The sequence below is a fragment of the Nerophis lumbriciformis genome, linkage group LG01 (assembly GCF_033978685.3).
Source record: "Nerophis lumbriciformis linkage group LG01, RoL_Nlum_v2.1, whole genome shotgun sequence".
Taxonomy (NCBI): domain Eukaryota; kingdom Metazoa; phylum Chordata; class Actinopteri; order Syngnathiformes; family Syngnathidae; genus Nerophis; species Nerophis lumbriciformis.
In genome coordinates, this window is record NC_084548.2 from 28,815,396 (window position 1) to 28,832,685 (window position 17,290).

The window sequence follows — 17,290 nt, forward strand, 5'->3', positions numbered from 1 at the left end:
GTAAAGCATCCTGCAACCAAGACAGGGGAGTTACAGTAGCTATATCCTTACAATGGAGCTGAATGTGAACATATACTAACAGCCTAATTGTGTGCTTACTCACATGTCCTGAACCAACTTTCTCCCGCATGAAGGGATACTTGTGTGTGAACCGGCTTAAAATCTCCGTATATTGTTTGGCTGAGGGATACCTTTTTTTTGGGGGGGGGGGGGGGGGGGGGGTTTGAAGAGTAAGTGGAACAAGTTTTAAATGTTTGTACATACTATAGCAAGATTACACATCAGTGGAGGCTCCGAGTGAGAGTAGCAACAGTAAACCTAAGATAGGTATGTATTCTGATATGTCTGCAGGCATCCCCAATGTAAAAAGTGGTTTATAATCTCAACCAAAAGCTACAAAGTGCAGTAATTGTCCATAAGAATTATAAAGGAACCTACATAGTTTTGTTGCTGAGGGTGTCATATAGAGCTTGTATAAGAACAGATTTAATCTTGGTTCTCTGAGGGGCCAGAAGCTCTGGATCCTTCGCGTCAAGTGCATCCCTTAGGGTATTGGGGAAAACAAACTGCAGTGAAACACTAGCTATTTGCTCATCATGAGGTCTGTGAAATATGGAAAGATACAGACATGTGTTAGGCTGAGCTTTGTGAAGTAGCACTGAACTTACTGGAACTAGTACTGAGACATAGTGTCTCCCAGCAAATGACTAGAATAGCAGTATATTCACAGCATTTTACCTGGTTTCATCTGTTGTTGTTGTTGATGAAGATGAAGACAAAGATGACAACGACGATGACGATGACTTCAAGTCCTGAAGGCACCTAAGGAACTGAGCTTGTCTCAGTTCCTTAGGTGCCTTCTTATAATTATTGGTTGTGGAAATAAATTGGTAACAGAACATTTCAGTTATAGGACTGCCATTATTTGTATGTCTGATCAGAAGGTGTAAGGTAATAGACTAGTATGGTGGACCTGATGACTGAAGGCAGCCAGCTGGTTAGCTCAGTCACTATTGCCAGTGACTTTAGACTGGGTGGAAGGTGTTCAAATCCCAAGATGGGCAATTATGTTACAGTTTGATCAACAGGATCTAGGGAAGAAGAGCTTGCTTTAAAATACGGTAAACAAAAAAATTGGATATGAAAAGTATTTGTATCAGTAGTCACAAGGAAATGTATTTTGCACCATTATTGGCAAAAGTTATCAGGAAGTATGTCCCTGGTGACACAGGATCTTACCCATGCTTTCAACAATCCCTGAAGAACTCTTTCTTCCAAAAACGGTTCACTGGATCAAAATAGTTCTTACTGGAACCCTTAGTGTTAGTGAGAACCCTTTTAAAACCAATTATTCAGAAAATGGGTTTTAAAGGGTTCTCTGGATCAAAATGGTTCTTACTGGAACCATTAGCGTTACCAAGAACCCTTGAAAAACCCTTTCTTCGGGAAAGGGTTTTTCAGAAGCAAATGGTTCCAGTTAGAACCTCAGCCCTTGTAGAAGAACCCTTTTGGAACCCTTATTTCTAAGAGTGTAGGTAACCAGGTGTTCCAGATGTCTCACAGTTAAGTGGAGAGGAGTGGCGTTGGTGTCCTTTGTGGACCGGTTTGGCCTGTAGGCAAACTGGTGTGGGTCCAGGTTCTGGGGCAGGCAGGCTTTGATGTATTGGAGAACAAGATTTTCAAAACACTTCATAACCCCAGATGTCAGTGCCACTGTCTGTAGTCTTTTATACGCTCCTCTTGGGGACTGAAATGACAGTGGCCGCCTTCATCAAATCAAATCAAATCAAATCAAACTTTTTTTTATAAAGCGCTTTTCATACATAAAAGAAATGCAAAGTGATTTACAGACTTAAAAATAATGCCCCGATGACCCAAAACCCTCATTATCGCACACACACACACACACACACACACACACACACACACACACACACACACACACACACACACACACACGCATATGCACATCCAGTATATGAACAAATGAGTACAGAGGAACCAGGTGAGTGAACACTATCACAGTAGCCATCTGCACCAGGAGGTCATCAGGCCAATGGGCTTCAGGACGTTGACACAAAGCGTCCCAACAGCACGGCCGATAACCCCTGATGAAAACTTCTCTCTCTGAGAAACGCTGGAAAGTAAAAATAATAAAACCTTTAAAATAGTAAGTTCCATAAGTAGAAATGTGTGCTTTTTTACTCAGCTACACGCTGACCATGTCGTGGTGTGACAGCAGTCCTGCAGCTGGAAAAATGCCACCTCCAGCCAGATCTTAAATCCTGGTCACAAGTTTGATCCTTTTCTGGAAGGTGGTGTAGGCAGGAACAAGGAGCAGGGAAAGGTGGACAGACGTGCCCAGGTGGGACAGAGGAACAGTCTTGTAGGCTCGATTTAGATTAGATTAAACCCGGTCCAATGATTCTCACCTCGGATCGGGCACTGTACGTATTGCCCAAATCTGGGGAGGAGATTCTTCATGGAAGCTTTGTTAAAGTCCCCAGCCACAACAAAGGCTCCTACTGGATGGGCCTGCATCTGCTTGTTGATATCATCATGCAGTAGGGAGTGGGCTAAGCTAATGTTAGCTTGTAGAAGTAATAATAATAATAATAATAATAATAATAATAATACATCAAATGTATCTCGCGCTTTTCTAAGTACTCAAAGATGCTTTCCACAAGCAAAACCGATGAGGAAAGCAAGTCTGAAGTGGTGGGTTTTGAGGACAGCTTTAAAAGAGGAAAGAGTGGGGGCGGCTTTAATGTGGGTAGGAAGTGGGTTCCATAGGGAGGGGTTCAGCAACCGAAAAGGCCCTGTCGCCCCAGGTTCGGCGCTTTGACTTGGGGATTTGCAGAAGGTTGGCATCTCGAAACCTGAGGGATCAGGTGGGCACACAGTGGTAGAAGAGGTTGGAGGTGTAAGGGGAAGCTTGGTTGTTGAGGGCCGTGTAGTGTGGTGAGTAAAATTTTGAAGTTGATTCCGCATCGGACTGGGAGCCGGTGAAGGTCATGAATGACTTGTGTGATGTGTTCTCTGGAGCGAGTACCGGTGAGAAGGCGGGCAGCAGAGTTCTGCACATACTGTAATCTGTTGATGACTTTGGTGGTGGTGCTATAGAGGAGACTATTGCAGTAATTAAGCCTAGATGAGGTGAAAAAGTGTATGAGTGTTTCAGCAGCAGTGGAAGACAGTTTGGGCCAGAGGCGGGCAGTGTTTTGGAGGAGGAAGAATGCAATCCTAGCCCGTTTACGGCCATACTACCCTGAGCACGCCCCATCTCGTCAGATCTCGGAAGCTAAGACGGGTTGGGCCTGGTTAGTCCTTGGATGGGAGACCGCCTGGGAATACCAGGTGCTGTAAGCTTGGGGCGGTATAGCTCGGTTGGTAGAGTGGCCATGCCAGCAACTTGGTGGTTCCAGGTTTGATCCCCGCTTCCGCCATCCTTGTCACTGTCGTTGTGTCCTTGGGCAAGACACTTTACCCACCTGCTCCCAGTGCCACCCACATTGGTTTAAAAATAGCTTATATATTGGGTTTCACTATATAAAGTGCTTTGAGTCACTAGAGAAAAGCGCTATATAAATATAATTCACTTCACTTCACAATTTTGGTGGTCTTGTCGGCATGGGGAAAGAAGGAGATGGTGCGATCAAAGAGGACTCTGAGGCTACGGACTATGGTGGAGAGGGTGACGATCAATAGAATAGAAGGGTCTGCAGACTACTGAGATGGCCTCTAAATCCTGACAGCAGTGGGTGTATTAAATTCTACAGTGTGTGTTCCAGTCATCCAATGTGTAGATGCACAGCCCTCCCCCTCTGCTTTTACCAGAGTATTTGATGCGCTTAAAGCGGTGCAGGTACGGGCTGTTACCTGTACAGTAATGTGGGTTAGGACTGAACGATTATGGCAAAAATAATAAATACGATTATTTCAATTGATATTGAAATCATGATTAATAACTCGATTATTCATTTTTTTTAGAAGTATTAATTGTAACACCAAAACTCAACTTTAGATATTATTTAAAAGAAAAAAACATTTTCTTTGTGAGGATTATGAGTCATTCATCACCTAAATGAGAATACATGAACATCCCAGCAGTCAGCATCCTAATGACAGCAGACGTTGCACAGTAAGGATGTTTTATTATGTTTGTTGGCTCTCATGAAGTCTGCATTAAGTAATAATCAGTGCCAAAAATGTGAAATGTTGTGATGCGTTTTTTAAATTAATGTGCCGCGTATGCTAAAAATGATCAAAATACGTTAAATATTAAATGTTATTTTAAATATGCCCGTTACTACATTACATATATACTGACATTATTTATATAACACCTCAATGGAGGTGTTTTGATGTTTTTGTAGGGTCTTTATAGGCGGAATTGTGTGGCTCCATTGTAAGCAAACTTTTGATCGCAGTTATTTACCGTTGTTAGAACGGTTGGCATTGATGCGTGGACGGGCCTTTTAGTCAAAGCTTTACTTTGCTGAGGACTCGTGAGTGGTCCGTGTCACAGTCAGCACTGTGAAACGTCCTTGTGAGAAGCACGCTGTTAAGGGCCCCTCGCCTCGTGATGATGAGGTCGAGCTGGTGCCAACATTTAGATCTGGCTTAGTCTGGTAGAAGGTGTTCGTGATGCAGAGCTTCTAGTAGCAGCACAGCTCTAGCAGATGTTGTCCATTTTCGTTCATGCTCCCCACTCCAAAGTGACCAAGGCAGTCTGGCCAGGATTTGTGGTCAGCACCTACCCTGGCATTGAAGTCTCCCAGAAGGAGCAGATGCAAATTTTTCGGGAAGGGAAGGCCAGAGACCACCAGAGTCTTTTGACTCTGGTGGTGAGCAGAGGGTCAGGGCATAAGCACACAACAGGTTTGCTGGTCCGCTGCTGGTAGAAAGGCAGATTGCAAGGGACTATTTGACCAATAGGTGGGGCAGTGGTTGGTGAATACCAGGGCGTGTCCACACGCCGGTGGGCCTGCATACCTCGCCTATGGGGCACACTGCTGCTCCGAGATCCCCTTCAGTTTAGCCTGAGACCGCGAGGTCCCAGTGACCGTGTGTGGCCACGAGGAGGCACTGTAGGAGTCTTGCTGGTGGAGAGGCATGAGTACCGGCAAGAGGAGGCCAATGCGCTCGGCTCCTCTTTTCACCCCCGCAAAGAGTGCGAGCCAGTGGCAGTAGCTGAAAGCAGAGAGTAGCAGGCAGAAGCAGCATGCAACATGCGCTAACTACAAGCACTTCTACGCAGTGCTACTGCACTGACACATCACAAACACCGTGTATACAAACACATATGGATTGTTGTTGCTCACTTTAGTTTCTTAGTTTAGTCGCTGTTTCAAGTGGGCGTCTCAACATTTAGTTTTGACTGTGTTTCGGGGATGACTGAATGAGTGGTCCCGGACACATTATTTCCCCTCACAATTGTAGTATTTCACTCGCATTCATGCAAATTTCTGTGATAATCTGCGTTTAACAGTGGATTCCGTTTTATTGGAATTTAAAGTTAAGTTAAAGTTAAAGTACCAATGATTGTCACACACACACTAGGTGTGGTGAAATTTGTCCTTTGCATTTGACCCCCTGGGAGGTGAGGAGAGCAGTGGGCAGCAGCGGTGGCCGTGCCCGGGAATTATTTTTTGTTGATTTAACCCCCAATTCCAACCCTTGATGCTGAGTGCCAAGCGGGGAGGTAATGGGTCCCATTTTTATCGTCTTTGGTATGACTCGGCCGGGGTTTGAACTCACAACCTACCGATCTCAGGGCGGACACTCTAACCGCTCCACTCTAGGCCACTGAGGAGGCCTAGTGGTTAGTGGCTAGTAGGCCAATAGCATCACCAAGCGAGGTCTAAAAAAATAATACAGAAGAAGTTAACTCTTATAGTGAGAAGGCAGCCCCCCGCCCCCACACTCCCTTACAGAGAGGGATGCACCTGCTGATAAGAAGAGGGACCGTGTCCTTCACGGAGTGGAACTGAATCAAACCTTCCTTTTGAGGAGTGATTCATCATTTGTGTGCAAGACACTGGACGCTCGAGGACCAAATATGGAAATCAACAACAGATAATAAGGCAACGGAAGTATACTGGCCGCACAAACATCTCCAGAGCGGAAAAATACCAATAGCATGATCACAAATTACAATGTTATACTAAAGCATTAAAGTATATCAAACATATAAGCATTCTCAACACATACTAGCACGGTATCAAATAAGGGTGAGATGGTATCCAAAAATTCGAGTAGATACGCTCACCCATCCGTTTATTATCAAGAATTCGCATGCACCTGTGCGGGGGCCAATTAATCGACTTTTTTTTCCGATTACGATATTATGATTGTGAAAAGCCAAAATTTAATTAATTCGATAAATTCGATTAATTGTCCAGCCTTAATTATGAGCGAGTGTAGCCATGATTCTGTGATGATAATCTGTGATGATAATTGCACAGCTGTCCCGAACCCTGTGGTTGCCAAATAAATTATAAATGATAAATGGGTTATACTTGTATAGCGCTTTTCTACCTACAAGATACTCAAAGCGCTTTGACAGTATTTCCACATTCACCCACACTAATGGCGGGAGCTGCCATGCAAGGCGCTAACCAGCAGCCATCAGGAGCAAGGGGTGAAGTGTCTTGCCCAAGGACACAACGGACGTGACTAGGATGGTAGAAGGTGGGGATTGAACCCCAGTAACCAGCAACCCTCCGATTGCTGGCACGGCCACTCTACCAACTTTGCCACGTCGTCCCCAACATAGTTCCAGTTCGTCTGTTTTGTGAACGATGGATCCGGCGTTGGTTAGGAATATGCTGGGAATTGGTGGCCTATGTGGTTTCTGCACTAGGCCGACTCCCTTTGTTTACGATGCTTCCGCCGGCATCGTCTTCTTGCCGGTCTAAGGACAAGCCACCATGAGCCCGGAGCTCTAGCGATTTCGTCAGGGATATCCATGCAAGACATAAATCCAACTGACCGCATTTCGGTTAGGGTGTATGAATTGAGAGCATTCATACAATCATATTCTTACTGCAGCGCACATGCAAGACGGATAATATGCACCAATACAGAGAGCCAATAGCCACAGCGTCCGAACGTGCCGCAATCTTGGCAAAAAAAAAAAGTATTCAGAATTTCAGAACAAAACAGAAGAGATTACAGTATGTTTAACCTTCCACTTGACTGTTTTGAAAGTATTTAACATTTTTCGAATGTGTGATCCTTTCAGTTCCTGGATGCCCCGTCTCTGCAGAACATTACTCTCACAGTGAAGTCACAGCAGCTACTAGCTGTAATCGGTCCCGTGGGGGCCGGGAAGGTGGGATAAACCTTATCTTAAACAGCGTAAATACATAATAAATTCATGCAATAACTGTTACTTTGGAGATTACTCACTTGTTTCACCCTATCCTTATCCTCCCAACCCAATTTCCGCCAGTCGTCCCTGTTGAGCGCCATCCTGGGTGAGCTACCTCATGAGAGCGGAATGTTGACAGTGAGGGGTCAATTCAATTATGCATCCCAGCAGCCATGGGTGTTTCCAGGCTCCATCCGCAGCAACATCCTTTTTGGAAGAGTGCTGGATCTGCATAAATATGAACGGGTCCTAAGGGCCTGCGCTTTAAAGAAGGTGAGTTCGAAAGGTGAGTTGCTTGGAAAGGGAGATACGAATTCCAGTGTCCTTATCAATGTTCCTAACCAAACACCTCAAGTGAAGCCACCAATGAGGAAACAAGTAAAGTATTTTGAAATTGTCTTGGGTGTGAATGTCACATACATTTTTGGCCCTTCGAGGGGAAACTGAACTTTTTTGGAATTTTGCCTATCATTCACAATCACTATGAAAGACATGACGAGGGATGTATTTTTTTAATGCATTCTTAATATTAAATAAATTCGATTAAAAGTTGCAAAACTGGATCTAGACTCTCCGTAACTGATCAAACACTAAAAATTATGTTTAAATTTCCATCCATCCATCCATCCATCTTCTTCCGCTTATCCGAGGTCGGGTCGCGGGGGCAGCAGCCTAAGCAGGGAAGCCCAGACTTTCCTCTCCCCAGCCACTTTGCCCAGCTCTTCCCGGGGGATCCCGAGGCGTTCCCAGGCCAGCCGGGAGACATAGTCTTCCCAACGTGTCCTGGGTCTTCCCCGTGGCCTCCTACCGGTTGGACGTGCCCTAAACACCTCCCTCGGGAGGCGTTCGGGTGGCATCCTAACCAGACGCCGAACCACCTCATCTGGCTCCTCTCGATGTGGAGGAGCAGCGGCTTTACTTTGAGCTCCCCCCGGATGACAGAGCTTCTCACCCTATCTCTAAGGGAGAGCCCCGCCACCCGGCGGAGGAAACTCATTTCGGCCGCCTGTACCCGTGATCTTGTCCTTTCGGTCATAACCCAAAGCTCATGACCATAGGTGAGGATGGGAACGTAGATCGACCGGTAAATTGAGAGCTTTGCCTTCCGGCTCAGCTCCTTTTTCACCACAACGGATTGATACAGCGTCCGCATTACTGAAGACGCTGCACCGATCCGCCTGTCGATTTCACGATGTTTGAATTTATGACAACATTTTGAATAAAACGAGAACGGATACAACTCAAGTCCTCAGAAAATTTAGAATGGCCAAAATGCAGACTTTTAATATAAAAGGTACTGCTTACCTTTTAAGGTAAGGTGAGGAGGACAGCTGACCCCAGTCTCGCCCTTTTTAAAAAAAAATTGGAACTCCGTCTGAATTACACATCGGGGTCACCAATTGTTAGCTGGGGACTCCCAAAGACCTCGGCTCTGTCACACCTTGCCGCGTGTTCGTTATTTAATCAGAGGGAAAATGAAGGTTATCAGACACATATTTCAATGCTCAATCAGTAACAAGTATTTGCATCAACAACAGAAGTATACTTACAGAGGCAGTCTGGACTGTACCGTACCATACCATACCAACTTTAGTTATAAAGCCTGTTAAAAACAACCACAGTTGAAAAACAAAGGGCTATACACCACAAACTAGTAAACACACAAAAAGAAGAGAAATACAGGCAAAGGACAGACTAAATATACATATAATTTATAACATAGGTAAAATACACACACTATATATACAAATAAAAACAGCAGATACAATAATGTTCAAATAAGCACCATCATACAAAGCATGAATATGGCCAGACAAGGTATCAGTGACAGAACACAGCTTGCAGTCTTTGCCAATGCTCACAGTTGATAACCTGGTTTACCTTGGGGCGACATTGCTTGGCCATGGCTCCATAACTGGCATTACAGTTGCACCACCCCTCGCCGCGTTGGTGTCGAGTGATCACTGCTGCTGCGGTAGCATTTGCCTCCTGTGGTGCCTTGGAGTGCATGAACAAACCTCTGCTTCCACAGCCAGACCATGGTAATCCTAGTAGTAATTTTTTCAAGGAGAGAGGAGAACTGGCCAGTAGGGCTACACAAATAATCGACATAGAATTGACACTGAGGTTTTAATTAGTGTGATAAATACCAGCAAGAGGCTGAGGTTTTTTGTTTGTTCGTTTCTCTGCCGTCACTGGCATTTGAGTGACAGACATATTCGCTATTCAGAATGGTTGAGCCCCGTGTTTGTTCTCTTTCGCGTCAAACAGAGAGAAAGAGGTCTCACTATGTGCATCGCTCTCAGCACCTGAGCGGGTTTATTTAACAGTAGATCTAATTGAACGCAGTGATCCCTCTTGTCAATTTTGGAAGCACAGACAGAGAGCCTCCCGTGAGAAGTTCCGCAAAGTAAAAAAAAAATAGGAGGAAAAAAATATGATTACGAAGCCAAATGTAGCGTTGTGGGAATATTTCATCATCAAATTGGATGGGCGATGTACGCCCATAAACACAGAAGAGCAAGCGAAAATGCTGTGATAACGTAATGGCAACAAACAAAAACAGACCTCGTTTTTTCCACTGGGAAAAAAATGCACTTTAAGATGTTAAATATTTATTTATATGTTAATTGTTTGCTTACACAAATGAGTCCATTTTATTTTGTTTGTTCACGATTACAAAGTTATTTACCTTGCAATTACAGTACAAAACAATTATACAGCAATTAGAAATAAAAGTGTATATCCTTTTAAATGGTTACTTGTAATATGTATTAGGATTACATTACATTATAAACACTGTGTAGTTTTTATCGGTTAATTATAGAGATGTCCGATATTATCGGCCTGCCGATAAATGCGTTAAATTGTAATATCGGAAATTATCGGTATCTTTTTTTTTTTATTATCGGTGTCGTTTTTTTTTTGTTTTTTTTTATTAAATCAACATAAAAAACACAAGATACACTTACAATTAGTGCACCAACCCAAAAAACCTTTCTGCCCCATTTCACACTCATTCACACAAAAGGGTTGTTTCTTTCTGTTATTAATATTCTGGTTCCTACATTATATATCAATATATATCAATACAGTCTGCAAGGGATACAGTCCGTAAGCACACATGATTGTGCGTGCTGCTGGTCCACTAATAGTACTAACCTTTAACAGTTAATTTTACTAATTTTCATTAATTACTAGTTTCTATGTAACTGTTTTTATATTGTTTTACTTTCTTTTTTATTCAAGAAAATGTTTTTAATTTATTTATCTTATTTTATTTTATGAATTTTTTTTAAAAGTACCTTATCTTCACCATACCTGGTTGTCCAAATTAGGCATAATAATGTGTTAATTCCACGACTGTATATATCGGTTGATATCGGTATCGGTTGATATCGGTATCGGTAATTAAAGAGTTGGACAATATCGGAATATCGGATATCGGCAAAAAGCCATTATCGGACATCCCGAGTTAATTATTAAGAGCATAATGTAGACAAAAGCTCTAAATCTGTCTATTAAATGCCAAACATATTTTTACATAAATTATTGCATTGTTTCTAATACGTGTGTTAGGTTCTGTTGGTCTTGAACCCCAAGATGCAGAGATGGGAGGCTTAACGCGGGTAAACATTACTTTAAAGTAAAAAACTAAGTAGTTAAAGTGCAGCTTGGAAGTGCACAGGGAACATGCAATTACAACAATAAACAGTAAACAATAAACAATGATCCAGCACTGTTTTCAGGGCAGGCTGGTTTATAAAGAAGCCTGATTGGCAACCTGGAACAGGTTTGCTCAGATAGCCAATAAGGGATAGGTTTTTTCTCAAAATCGTGCAGCCCTACTGGCTGTGTACAAATGAGAAATTAACAGAGCATAGCACAGCATTCTCTACATTACCGGTAATTCAGAAGGTTTGCTATCATTGAACAGGGACAGCATGCAGTCTGCCTTTTCTATTTCTGACAATTCAACCAACTGCAAAAGGAACTCTTTGAGTGCCTCTTACTTACAGACGTGGCTTAGGCTGCCAAAAGTCTGGCAACTTGATCGTCGCGGCATAAAAAGCACTGGCATGGGCCAGGTCTTTACCATTGAGCGGCACATTGTTCTTATCTGCATCTTGCTCACATCCGGGTCACCAATGTGGAGATGTGGTATTGATGAGGCAGGCATGGGCCAGGTCTTTACCATTGAGCGGCACATTGTTCTTATCTGCATCTTGCTCACATCCGGGTCACCAATGTGGAGATGTGGTATTGATGAGGCAGGAGTTCAAGACGAAGTGCATCAACAGTTTATTCTCCACCTAACAATAGAACAACAAGACATGTGCAATGGTTCAATATCTACTGTACATAACCTTGTAACCCGGAAAGGGAGGTCCCCCTTGGTAAGTATATTCCTCACTATTGAAATCACCACACATATTTATGTATTTATTATGATTATAATATATTTACTATTAATTTAGTTGCAATAAAATAAAGCAAAAACGAGGTCATTTTATTGAAAAATAATAACTGAAAAAAACGGTCCCACAAAATTAGGTACTTTAGGCCACAACAATGACAAAAAAACTGCGAAATCTGGGAGGTATTGATGCACTGATCGTGTATACGGTTGCTAAATTTACCTAATTTACCCGTAGCCTATACACCTTTGTTAGCGCTATTATTTCTGTCGTTTGTGTTGTGTTTGTGTTAGTAGCAGTGTTAGTAGCAGTTGTTACTAATAATTTATTTTAACTACGTTACAACACCATTACCGATACATTTGAGGTGGTTGTATGTCAACCACCACCACACTCCAAATGGACTTGATATCATATAGTTAATTTAACACATAGCATGTAAATATGCTATTACTAACAGAGAATAATGAACAATTCATTGTTGTGACAACCAAGTTAATCCTAAAGTACAATATGCCATTTGTGGACAAAAAGAGAAACAGCCAACAAAGCATATTCAATCTCTATATCAAGTAACACTAACAACAGCGGTAAACACAGTTCATCATTCAGTTTTTTAAATATTTTTTATTAAATGCACACTTGTTAAAAGTGTAATTTAAACGTTTAATTTTTAGAAGAAAAAAATGAAGGTTATGACAAGCGGAAAATCATTGTTTATTTAAACTTTTTTCTTAAACATATGCATTGATAATATAAGGTATGCTTTTATCTGATTACTCGATTAATCAAATAAATTAATTGATATATTTCAAGGTTACTAAAATAATCGTGTCCGTTTCTCGCCCTAGTTACATTTATTAAAAAGTAATGATGTTTGTAATTCAATAACTACCGTATTTTTCGGAGTATAAGTCGCACCGGAGTATAAGTCGCACCTGCCAAAAATGCATAATAAAAAAGGAAAAAAACATATATAAGTTGCACTGGAGCCCGGCCAAACTATGAAAAAAATTGCGACTTATTGTCCGAAAAATACGGTACTTTTTAGGGGAAAGTACTGAGATTCTATGATTAATTAAGTTTTTAAAAGTCATGAGAAGGCAGATGAGATCAAGAAAAAACAGCGGAGACAAGAGAGAAACCTAACACATAGAAGCAATGAATGGTTAGGAAACATGAGGTACACAATGTCCTTGGTCTACCAAGCCACCATGAGAGACACTATCACAGGATCATAAGATTATAATGAATGAACAATACTAAACTTACAGAGGGTCAGAAAAGAATGGGTGGATAAACTGGAATAGGGTCAACTCAAAGTCCAAAGGGCAGAATAATATATGGTCACAGATATGCTGCATACCCTAAATGGTAAATGGTTTCCAAAATTGCTACGCAGTTGGTCAAACTTGTCCATTTGAGCATCAATGGACACAAGTCCTGGCAAAGTGCTTGTGCCGGTTTGGAAATGGACATGTGAGGGACTGAATCAGAAAATGAATATCATGCATGCCTGTTTAAAGAGACTTGGGTGGCTGATCAGTTGTCCTTCCTGTACAAATGAGTCTTTGTCACACAAAAAAAAACTGCTTAACATGATTTGTTAGGCAGGAGAAAACCACGTCAGGTTCTGTCACTCCTGTTTTTTGCAGCAGCTGTGGATTCGGAATGGAAGCCTCTATATTGTGCTTACAGATGTGGAGCACATGAAAGAAATATCACGCCTCACATGTACACCTACAGTAATAGTTATGTTGGCTACTAATGTTCTATCGTAACAACATGGCTGCAAATTGTTAGTTACTTCTCTCTGAATGCTTTTGGGTGTGTGCCAGCCCTCCGGGCATGTACATGTGTGTGAGACAGCGGCGGTGAGTGAAACTCTGAACACTAGACTTTTACTCGGGCCGGCGGGCAATTTTTTATTCATCCACCCATCCATTTTCTACCGCTTGTCCCTTTTGGGGTCGCGGGGGATGCTGGAGCCTATCTCAGCTGCATTCGGGTGGAAGGCGGGCTACACCCTGGACAAGTCGCCAAATTTTTTTTTAATTCAATATATTATTAATGCTCGCCCACTGCGCCACGGCGCCGTGGAAGAGTGGCCGTGCGCAACCCGAGGGTCCCTGGTTCAATCCCCACCTAGTACCAACCTCGTCATGTCCGTTGTGTCCTGAGCAAGACACTTCACCCTTGCTCCTGATGGGTGTTGGTTAGCGCCTTGCATGGCAGCTCCCTCCATCAGTGTGTGAATGGGTAAATGTGGAAGTAGTGTCAAAGCGCTTTGAGTACCTTGAAGGTAGAAAAGCGCTATACAAGTACAACCCTTTTTTTTTTTTTTAAATTGAGACATTAAAAATGATATATGTTTTGTTAAACTAATAAATGTAACATAAGCGTGCCGGTAGTATTGTTTGGTTTACATTTTTTTATTTTAAGCAAGTTTCAAACAACTACCTTAATGTGTGCAGATTCTGATGATTATTGCAAGCGGTGCCACGTATGATAATTGGCGCCTGACCATGCTCATGCAATTTTAACTCTTTCTGAGTTTATATCAGGGGTGGGCAATTAATTTTTACCGGGGGCCGCATGAGCAACCCGAGCATTGCTGGAGGGCCACATCGACTATATTTCAATTAAATTTTGCTCAATATTATTTTTGATATACAGTAAGATAAATAATAATAATAACTAATAATAATAATAACACTTTCATTTAACCTAACTTAACTTTATACAAAAGCAGATTGCTTTTGATGGTTTTATTTTTAACACTGTCTTACACAACACTTCCTGATGTATAATACAATGCAAAAATGTCAATTTTCGCACAGGGTTAATTTAAAGTTTATCCTGCATCCTCTTTAAAAGTTCAACATTTTTCCCCGTCAGATTTGGATAACCATCTGTTGTCACACCTGCCAGCTTGTCCTATTTCAGTCCTAACATGTCCAAACACGCATTTACCTATGTGAACAAGTCATTACCTGTGGTTGTCTCTTTAATTGACTGCATGGCTGCCAGCTACTCCGTGATTTGAAAGTCTGCAGTTATCCCACGTAAGAAGATGAGCAGCTGGGCGGTGTCACGTACATCACAGCTCTCATCCAAAACCAGCGAAAAACAGTCAAAGTCGGCCGTTCTGTTCTTCAGCTGAAGCTCCAAGTTTCCGTGCATTTCAGCGCAACAGAGTCCAATAAGCATTCCTTAATAAACTCTCCGTCAGAAAACGCCTTACTTTTTCTGGCGATTTTGTGAGAAATGACGAAACTTGTCCTGACGGCTGCATTCTGGAGGTGTGAAATATGGCAAAAAGTCCTTGTTGGGTTTGCAGTTTTACCATCAACGCATCAGCCTCCCTTGCGCGTTCTTCATCGGGCAGATTCACGTATTTTTCCTCGTGCTTCGTCCTGTAGTGGCGATTCAAATGATATTCTTTAAATTAAGCACACGGCTTTACCTTTAATTTCTGTAAAGAAATACTTGGCAGTCCATGTCTTGTTGAAAACACGCCATTCGTCATCAACTTTTCTCTTTTTAGCGTCTCGGGGGTAACCGTGCATCACTTGTCGCTTTGCATCCTTCACTCACAGGTTACACCCGGACATACGTCCATAAATAACACTTTTCAAAATAAAAGCAGCACAGTTGTATTGCGCGCACGACATAGATGTTTTTTAAGCTTTATTTTGTCATTTGTGATTGCCGCAGTTCACATTCACTCACGCGCATACGTCCACATGGAAGTAACACAAATAACGCTTTTCAAAACAAAAGCAGCATCGTTGTATTGCACACTTGACATAGATACTTTTTAAAATTTATTTTGTAATTTATGATTGGCCTCACGCGGGCCGGACAGGGACGCACAAAGGGCCAGATGTGGCACGCGGGCCGCAGAATGCCCAGGTCTGGTTTATATGATGTTCATTCTCAGTAGCGGCATCATATCTACCCAACACATTTGACAGACAGCAAGAATGAAAGCTTTGTTTTATTTAATGACAATAGAGAAATTTACAGCAATGGTTTAGTAAACTTTTCCTTCATCACATGACCCAAGCCCCAATAAATAGATAAAATATACAAATATAGGTGTATCTCCCAGGTTTGTGCAAAATCCCAAATTGTGAATTAAATTCTATTAAACTATTGGAATTGGAATAGAGTTGGCTACACCCACACAAAGTCAATTTGAAATGACAGGAAATGGAATTAAATTCATCGCAATTCAGAGAAATTTCTTATAGCCAAGTAACAGAATAAAATGGTCACATTTGATGATTTAAAATATTATTTTCATATAATATTATTTTAAATTAAGTAAAGCATTCTTGGAAATTAAGCATTTTTCCATAATTTTCCATAATTATAAAGCTATAACACATCAAATTAGATTATATGTTTTATATACAATGGGGTTTTTTTTGGTTTATAATTGTTTGGTTTATAGTAATAATATATCTAAGAAATACATTATGTAAAACAGTCATGTATGGAATATATTGTAAACCATGATTCTGGAATACACCAAAATGATCAATTTCAATTTTCAATTTCAATTCTACTTCCTGTTTGCAACCCCAATTCAAATTCATGGAATAAAATTGGAAAAAGAAAGAAAAAAATAGAAAGTCAGATTCCTCTCATAGAGTTTGGTCTGTAACCCATAAGGTGGGTAGAGGTAAGTCCAACTACAACTAGTTGGTACGGCTTTACCTCACCCACAAGCTCAGGCTCCTTCCCTGCAAGAGACGTGACGTTCCATGTCCCAAAAAACAGATTCAGCAAAGGAAGGTTGGGTGCCTTAGCCTCTTCCCTCAATCACATTGCACCCTTACGTTGTATGTCCCCACTGTGGTGGGTCTGGGGGAGAATATGTTGCGGCCACATTTCCTGGTAGTTACTGAGAGGCATGGACGGGTTCCGGATTTAATTACGTGCTACATTCTTGCGTACATTTAAATTAATTTGATATGTCACAAAAATAAGATGAATGGTACAAAATAAAGTGTTGTAGCAGAAAATTTAGTGGTAAACAAAAACTACGGCATCCCAACCTGGCCTTTTCCCCTGTTTCCTATTTCCTCAATTGACACAGGTGAATGCAAGTCATTAATTATTTCCTGGCCCATGTGACCAGTAACTCCCTAATCCCATCGGACACATTCCTACACACACATTGCTGCTCAAACACCAAGAGAAATGTATGAGCTCGGCCGTGCCCCACAGATGAAGGCCTGATAACCAGGTGCTCGTCCTGGAGACCCTCCCCCTGCACTAGCTCCTGGGTGGTGTGCCGATGTCCCATACCTGGGCAAGGTGCAAAATCTTGTGATGTTTTTGTTGATAAGGGTCTTCTTCAAATGTAGCTATCGATCCTGAATCCATTGTCGGTCTTGGTCTCACAGTTTTCACCACTACCTGTGTATTCTAGTCCTCCATGCTTGGGAAACCTGCACAATTTTTTTCAAATGATAAAAAAAAGCAG

General features: G+C 41.8%; 1 protein-coding gene and 1 pseudogene across 1 annotated transcript in view; both read left to right on the plus strand.

Moving 5' to 3' along the window:
* Positions 1–17,290, plus strand: part of LOC133618217 (ATP-binding cassette sub-family C member 4-like) — a 115,981-nt gene that overhangs the window by 75,963 nt on the left and 22,728 nt on the right. Inside the window, exons 10-11 of the mRNA XM_061978659.1 lie at positions 7,247–7,336; positions 7,457–7,648. Of these exons, the coding sequence (XP_061834643.1) occupies positions 7,247–7,336; positions 7,457–7,648 (282 nt within the window). The remainder of the gene's footprint in view (positions 1–7,246; positions 7,337–7,456; positions 7,649–17,290) is intronic.
* Positions 3,251–3,369, plus strand: LOC133573402 (5S ribosomal RNA; annotated as a pseudogene).